Raw genomic sequence first — 8,525 nt, forward strand, 5'->3', positions numbered from 1 at the left:
GGATAGCTTAGTTTATTTTTTAAATAAAACTTCAGAAGTGAGGAACTCTATGTAAAGATCTATACAGTTTCAGTGAAAGTAAGGTTTATGCCAGAGGTTAGCAATGTAGCAGAATGTCCATACTGAAGAGGTGATGGAATGAGAGGAAAGTAGACCAGGAATTTTTTTCTATACCAGACCATATCAGCTTTCTTAGTGAATATTCTTTGCTACAAATAAAACTTGACCACCATGACTTACGAACTTTTTGAATGTACTAGTAAATCAATGGCTAAGTAAAAGACAATCAGTTTTTATAAGGACTTTTTTTAATAGAAGAACATGAATAAATATAATTGATCTAACAGGCAAATTGAGGTAAGTGAGACAGACATGGGGACTATACAAAGACACCATTATATAGTTTCAAGATACTCTGATAGGGATACTGTCTGGTTTTGAGAAAGCATCAGTAAAATAATACTGCAGAACCTTAAACTTTCAGATATCTGAATAGCACAAGTAATTAGAAGCATGGAAAAAAACTTAGGATAATTTATCTTACATGTAGAGACATACAAAATGAAAAATAAGTGAGAAGATAGATGATAATTTTATTTTTAAAAATGTTATCAAGTGATAATTATGGTAGTAATGTCACGATTGCCAGTAGCTTAGAATTTCTTAGTTGTTTCTAATATTTCCTCTTAGCAAAAAAATTATTTCGGACTTGAAACTGGGTAGCTGGTGGGGTAAAGAGGAGAAGGTATAAACTTTTTCCCATATGTTTATGTCGTTTCCCATAAGTGACCATACTGATGTGCTAGAAATATTTTTCAGTAATTGTTTAGTAATTAGTATTTTTGGCCAACTTTGTTCTATTTTTATTTCAGGCACAGAAAGATCAGAAAAAAGATCGTCCTCTTGTGCGACGCAAGTCAGAACTGCCTCAGGATATCTATACCATGAAAGCCTTGGAATCACATTGCAGAGCTGATGATTTAATATCACATGATGGGCATTAAACTATTACAGTGAAATATTATTTTGGAGGAAAAGTTTTTTTTTTTTCTGGACTCAGTTCTACAGTAGGACTTACTTTTCTGTGCCATACCAATCAGTTACACACAAAGTCAAAGCTTTCTTCAACCCAGTTCTGTAGGCAATAACTTAATAGAGTATGCAGCTCAAGATTAGTAGTTCAAACAATGGTAAATTAACCAATTCCATATGCAGAATATTGGGTTGACTATAATCAAGTGGACACAGCTTCCTGGAGGTGTTAATCATAGTACCAGCTAGCTGATAACATACAAGTTTTTATAGTCATATTTGAGAAGAGCATTCTATAAACGCTTTCCATCTAAATAAGTGAATTACCAATAGTTGGTACTAATGATAAATGTGTGTTTTCAGAAGTAAAATTATTTCAAATCTAAGTATTAAACTTTTTCTAGGATTTCTCAACTTTACAGTTTTTTCCACTTTATTGCTGTCTTGTAATATACCAGCAGTTTTGAAAATACACAGTTATTCTTTCATATTATAAAACATGGCTTACAAACTGGTAAATTTCATGACAATCCTCAATCATCATTCCTTTCTAAGAATTCTGTAAATTTATTTCTCCTTTACTTTGGGATAAAGATATATATCTATATATACCATGTCCTAATACTTTATGTATATTTAAAGCCATATTTTCCAGTCTTTAGTGTATAATACAGCACCAGTATTCCAGATATGAACTGGTAGAAGAATTTTTCCTAAAATGAAAATTTGTTTACTATGACTGGGAATAGACTGAATATAAAATTTCATTTTAAGTTTTTTCAAATCAATAAAATACTCTTTCACTGTTTTTTCCCTTATCTGAGCTTTTAATACTCAGCATTTTTCTTGGGCTCTAGGAGTTCAATATTCTGTGGCAGATACTATGCGTGATTTCAGTTGCACCAATTTTTATCTGAAAGATTAACATAACCTTTCAGGAAACACAACATCACAAGCTTTATTAAAATAAGAAAAAGAAGAGACCCTTGAATTCCATTCTGCTTCTTTTTAAATGAGTCTAAGAGCTGAGGAGATAGTGACCATAATTTTACCGTGAAAATATTTTTTTGTTGTTGTTGTAAAGAGCACATGTGCTGCAAATACACCTCACGAGTGAACTGAAAATGCATCTGAGTTGCTGATGATCTTCAAATGCTGCTATATATTCCACAAGATTACTTGCATGTAATGAGCTTTTTGTTGTAGATGGAAAAGCACGGGAGGAAAATCTCTTTAAAAATATAGTGCTTTGTCTTCAATATTTGATTTCTCTCAGGGTGGCCAGTATTTTGACTTACTTATCCTGCTTACAAGCTGTTTGAAATGTGTTCTGCTATTCTGAATGGGTGATTAGTTTCTTTTGTCTCTGGCAGTAACATGGTATAACTTAATGTTTAATGTCTTGATGCATAAAGAGATAAAAACGTGGCTTCTTTAAAAATAGTTTTGTTTTACTTTTTAAGGAAGTATAACGTCTCCTGCATCCATTAAAAAAAAAATTGCGCAAAGCAGACATTCATAGTAACCTTGTGCAGATGTAGTGCCTGCTGTTTGTTGGTTGCATTTAACATTCAATTTCCAATATTTGTTATGTTGTCTATTGGAAGAAAATTGTGGGTGGTAAATATTGGCTTACAACAACTAAATTTAAAGACCAACCCAACCTTTAAGTGGAATGTCCACTGTGTCTGAAAATATTTCCTGTAAAACTTGAAAAAGAATATGCTTTACCATTAGGATAAACTATATTAAAACAGTTTAAAGATGCCTTCTCCTTTTGAGGGAAAAAGGGTGCTTTTTTAATTGTGTAAAGCAACGTTTATGTATTTTGATATACCATTGTTTGAACTTCCATCTTTAGCTGGTAGATTATCAGTTACCTTTGATTTTGGGTGTTCAGTATGTTTGTGCAAGAGGTTGCTGAAAGGAATTATTCTTATGTTGCCCAAGGGAAAGAAAAAAAACCCTGTATATCAATGTTTGATTGATTGTGTGATGCCTAACGTATAAGAACATCTTTCACCGTCTAGATTTTATTTCTGTTCTTTACTGAAGATAAACACTCACCAAAAAGGGAAATACTATGATATTTTTAAAGGCTTAAAGTTCACCATAAATTCATACTTGAAGTTTTGGGCCACTGAACGTTTACTTAGGCAATATTCCAAAATCTATCACCACTAATGGTTTAGCATGTTTATTATCAATATTTATATACTTCTTATAAACCTGTACTAAACCATTCTAAAACTAATACATCCAAAATAAAAATAAAAATTAAAGTAGAATTTTGGTGACTGTTGTTCTTCATAAAGTTCTGTGTCTGACACCTTCCCCCATTTTCCAAAACTACACCTGTACATCAGGAATGTCAAAAGTAATATTACAAGTGTCTTTTTAGTGTGGCTTTAGTATGGCTTCATTTTAATATTGTACATACATTGTACCTTGTTTTATGGTAATAAGTAATAAAAATGTAGACTTCATATTTTGTACAGAATCGTCCTATGTACAGAATAAAAAGTTCCTAGAAACAGCAAAAATAGGTAAGTGGCACAATTATTTTTCATTAGACAATATCTGTAACATTATGCATTAGTGGAATGTTAAGTTCAAATGTACCTACATATTTTTTAACATTTTGTAATTCAATTTTTTGTTCTGACATTGTTTCTCAAGAACTTCATACACCTGCCATTTAATATGCTTTTATCTAATTTTAAAACTTAAAAAAAAAAATGGTGTATTATATGGACAAATAAAGAACATGTGAATTTTACTTGCTCATCATGAAACTAAATTTAGCACAGGGTATTTGGGGGTGTGTTCAGATTATTGTTGTTTGCAGAATCAGCTGTACAAATTAAAATAATTTCAGAAATTTCACAAAAGCAAAAAAAAAATTATGGAAAGTCCATTAGTAATAAACAGGAATAATGGCTATTCAGTAGAAAAAACAGACTTAACTTTTAGAACAACTGCCAGTACTGAAAGGTATTTGATAAATCTCCAGTCTACAGATATGAAAGACACACCTTTCATACAATAGTGTTTTCCCCTGTAACACTTCTATATTGACAGGTTTCAAGCAAAGTAGCCATAAAATTAGGGTTTATAGTGTGGTAGGTGATACGTGGTCAGGTGGCAAGGACGTAGGAAAAAACTTCAGTTTGCAGTAGGAATTGTCTCCTCTGGAATCCATAAAAGTATTTGAAAGAAGTAAGGAAATGACACACATAAAGCTGACTTTCAATATGTGGTGGGTTTTGGGGGGGGGGGGGGACGACACACGTTGTAAGCCTGGGATCAATATCTGACTACTGACTTGAGTTATAAATGAAGCCTTTGCATACTGAATGAAGTAGTTTTTTGCATAAGCTCAGAAGTAAACTCATCACATGCACTCCCAAGCTTAATCATGAATCAAAAACTAGATATTGAAACAGCTGAGGATTCAGTTGTTCAGTTTACAAAATTAGGGTCAAATATGTCTCAAAATACAATGTTTTAAAATACTGGCAGTAGTGACATTTTTTTCTATATAAATACCTTATTGAGTTGCAAGCATATTCAGGAAGTGAACTTTAATCCTTTCTCTCTAAGGGAATTAAGCTCAGGGGCTTTGACCAACAACATTTTTTGGCATTGCTTGCTTTGTCTGGCTTTTTAGAAGTGGAAAGGAAGGTGCTAGTGTAGCCACAAGTATGCTTGTGGTTGGAGGTTTTTTGGTTGGCTTCACGGAAACTATTTTAGCACCTTAGAAATGGTACTTAGAGGAGATAGCTACAATTCCAGGTTATCCAGGGGTATTGTTCTGGATCCCATTATGGACCATCCACCTAAACATGGAGCATTTCTGCTCCTAGAATCTTGTCTTTAACTGTGCATAATGATTGTGGAGACTCAGACTGCATATAGCTATTTAAGAAATGCCATTCTAATTACCATATTGCTGTCTCCCTGGATTATAGTTTCTTTTACATGATGAAACTTGGCTTGAGCTGTCTTTACCTGTGAAGTAAAACTTTGATGTAGTTAAAAAAATTTCTATGTAAAATTTCCCAAGGGAGAATTTACTGTGGTGCTAAAGATGATAATACATTATTCCTTCCTCACATAATTGAAGAGCAGCATGACTGCAGCTGGCTTTCTCTGAGCCCAGTCATACTGGGACTGCATTCATTCCCGCACAAGTGGAGGGCTGCACGCACAAAACATGAAGTTTCATAACCATCAGCCCTATGGTGTTGAGGGGAGAGGGCTTCCACTGTTTTGCTACAAGAGGGGGAAGGATATTCACATAACCTGCCTCAGGCTATTTTAGGCATTTTTGTGATCCAGAAGACCACACTAAGAGGGTTCATGCTAGCATGAAGGTTTTGCGGTAGTAATTTTTCTAGTACTCTGGCATAGAATTAGAGATGCAAGAGGATTAGAGATGAGAAAGGGAGTGATTTTCTCTGATTGTTGCTTGTTTGGGTTTTCTGCTTTGTTTTTGGTCTCAAATACTACCAAATTATTATTAAATAGAGGAAAAAGACAACTTTATTTTAAAAAAAGTTGTTTCTTTTATAAGCTATACAAAAGGTTTTATTTCTGCATATGTTGTACACCATTTGCCAGGAGCAGATCTTGTCTGTCTTGACAAGTCCTAGTTCTCATTCTGATTCTCTGAAATACTTTTTAGTTAAATTATAGGGGAAATGTGTCATATTGGCAGTCTTGCCTTTTGGATGGCTGATTTCAATGGCTTCTCGCATACCTGTTAGAAGAGCCGGGTCCTTTGTGTATCCAAGAAAAGGACATTCAGAATTAACTGGAGGTAGATCAAGGAAAACTATTTTTCACCCTGACTGAACAAGCTAAAGCTTTAACTGAACATGAGAAGTTGTGCAAAAAGCTAGTTTATCTAGTCTTTGCTTCAATTTCCTTTAACTTAATTTACAACATCTTCCTCCTGCCCTGTGGCACAGTAGATAAGGCTGAAGTGATTAAAGGAATACAAAGTGTCCTACGTACGCTGGCTTTTAGTTGCAAGTAGCCTAGCATTTAAATATTAGAATCCTAGACTTGTTCTTTATACCATAAAGTCTTGTTGCACAGGGAGTATTTCTGTTTTTAAAACCTACAGTAAGATGAGACTTGTTGGGGTTTTTCTGACCCTGCTTTCTCTACAATTCAGCAGCAATGTATATCAATAATTACTTGAATTCTTATTTCCTATCTCTGTCCAGCTTGCTTTTCTTTACTTCCTTACTTTACTTTCCTTATTCTAATTTTTTCCTGGCAGCAATTTTACAGCAATGAAATATTGTATCTTGCTTTGTAAGCTACAAAAATTTTGTGACATTTTGGTGCAGCAGATGGCTGTTTTAGAAGAATGAGAATGCTAGCGCTTTGAAACGTAGCTTGAGCTAACCTCCTAAGACATGCCAAGTTACACTTGAGATGTATCTAGGTTGCTTAAGAGTATTATCGACGCCCTTTTAACGAACATCCTGAAGGCCAGGATGTTAATTTAACCTGTGGTTTTTTGGATGCTTGGCCTGTACTGACACTATGTGGATGTAGGAACTAGATAATTCTCCCCTGATTGGAAAGCAGTCAGGCAGGACCAGCTACGGGGTAGCCTTTGTGGAATTCAGACAGCCTAGCAAAGAGCTTTTTTTTTTTTTTCATATTAAACATAATCCTAAAGCATAACCTGCATGTAGCAGAATGATAGGGGGTGAGCAAACTAGACTTCAGAAAATGGAAATAGGTGACTGTTGTATTAAACAATATATCAGTAACTATGTTCTGTAAATAGAATATTCAAATGAGTATCTACCACTATTTTTCTTCATCAAAAATAAAATTCACCTTTCTAATGGGGGGGGGGAAATTAAATGGTTTTGATTGGTTTTCAGTGAATCACCTCTATCAGTTCTGGTGCTTGTGGTTGAAACTTGGGTGCTGAACAGATCTTTTTCCTTCCAGACAAGAAGGTTTGAGATTTCTATTACTTAAGAAATTGCTGTTTTTTCAAAGTTAAACTGGACTCCTAAACCCCTTGGGAGCCTACTTGAGCATGAGCAAGCTTTTTTCCAGGTAGAAATGGAGGAGCTGGAGTATGTGGCTGGGCCTTCTGGATTCCTAGTGTCCTAGCTGGACATAGACCCTTTAACACTGTTACACTACGTAGTGGCTTACCGGTCAGGACTTCCTTTGTCAGGCAGGATATCCTACCCCAGCTTCCTTATTTCTTGTGCAGGACATCTGAACAGGTCCTGGGTGTGAGGGTCTCCGTGCGTTTGCCTGTGTATCCACCTGAGGAAACACATGTGGGGTTCGGAGGTGGTTTTGTAGAATTTGGTTTTGCTTGTTTTTCTTTTTTGAGTGACTTCCCCTTCTCCACTTCCATATGAAGAAGAACTGGAGTTTTTAGTCTGTGGGTCACCCAGCGGTCCCAGTGCACTTCTTGAGAGTCGGAGTTGCTCTGGAACTTCACAGCCACTTCTCCTCTCCCAGGCACATTCAAATACCAGGCAGGACCAGGCGAGGGAGGGGACTAGTTTGGGCAAGGAGGAACAGGATTGTCCATTCAGTGGCAGTGAGCTAAACTTATCTAATACCTTAGATCAGTCAAAGCATATACACTGGGCTATGGCAGGCATGTATGTGACAGCTGTGAAAGAGCTTTAAGGATTTTTTTAAAATGAAATGAGATTCTGAAGGAAAAGTCGTCTTCTCACTTGTGTGCTTCCACTCCCTTCTGTGTTGTTTATGTCTTATGCTTTCGGGAAACAGTTGCACAAAAGACTGAGATTAATGGTTTGGCTGCTGGATTGATTAAACTGTAAATAGCAGGACTAGCTGGGTATATAAAGCACCCAAGGTAAAAGGGGGCAGGGGTTGCTCTGCACTGAAGAGAAGCCACGTCTAGTCTGCCCCGGCTGGTGACAAGCTGGCCTGCTGCCTTCTTCATGGAAAAATGTCATTTGTACCACCTGTTCTTACGGCTCCTGGGTTTATCTTTCACACGAAATAAACATTTTTCTTCTTTGGACAAATGAGCCCTGGGGCTGCTTTGTCTTCCAGGTAACAGGACCTCACCGGGGCTGTGCTGCCAGGGAGCTGGGGGCAGCGGCGCGGGCGGGGCTTTTCCCTTTCCCTCGCCGCTCAGCTCCCGCTCCCTCCTCCGGAAGAAATTACTCGAATGAAACACTTGTTAAACACCGGCGGGGGGGGGGCGCGAGACGCGGGGAAGCGGCTGCTGCCCGGGCGGGGCTGCAGAGCGGCTGCATTGCCGGGGAGGCACCGCCCTGGCCCCCCGGGTGCTGCGGGGCCGCGGCCGAACGCCCCCCCGCCGTCGGGAGGCTGCCGGGCGGCGGGCGGGGCCGCGCAGCGCGCCGGCACCGGGAGCCGCCCCCTCGGCCCGGCAGCGGGGGGCGTGGCGGGCTGCCTTTCCCAGCCTCCCCCGCGGCGGCGAGGCGTCGCTTGCAGCGCGGCGG

The 8,525-nt window shown here is 37.8% G+C and overlaps 1 protein-coding gene across 3 annotated transcripts in view; it reads left to right on the forward strand.

The window, feature by feature from the left end:
• Positions 1 to 3,518, forward strand: part of PPP2R5C (protein phosphatase 2 regulatory subunit B'gamma) — an 82,862-nt gene extending 79,344 nt beyond the window's left edge. For all 3 annotated transcript variants that reach the window (XM_072864394.1, XM_072864395.1, XM_072864396.1), the window contains one exon: positions 873 to 3,518. In XM_072864394.1, coding sequence (XP_072720495.1) covers positions 873 to 1,004 — 132 coding nt within the window. In that variant the 3' untranslated portion in view covers positions 1,005 to 3,518. The remainder of the gene's footprint in view (positions 1 to 872) is intronic.
• The last annotated feature ends 5,007 nt before the right edge of the window (positions 3,519 to 8,525 follow it).

This window comes from Ciconia boyciana, chromosome 6, assembly GCF_034638445.1.
Source record: "Ciconia boyciana chromosome 6, ASM3463844v1, whole genome shotgun sequence".
NCBI lineage: Eukaryota > Metazoa > Chordata > Aves > Ciconiiformes > Ciconiidae > Ciconia > Ciconia boyciana.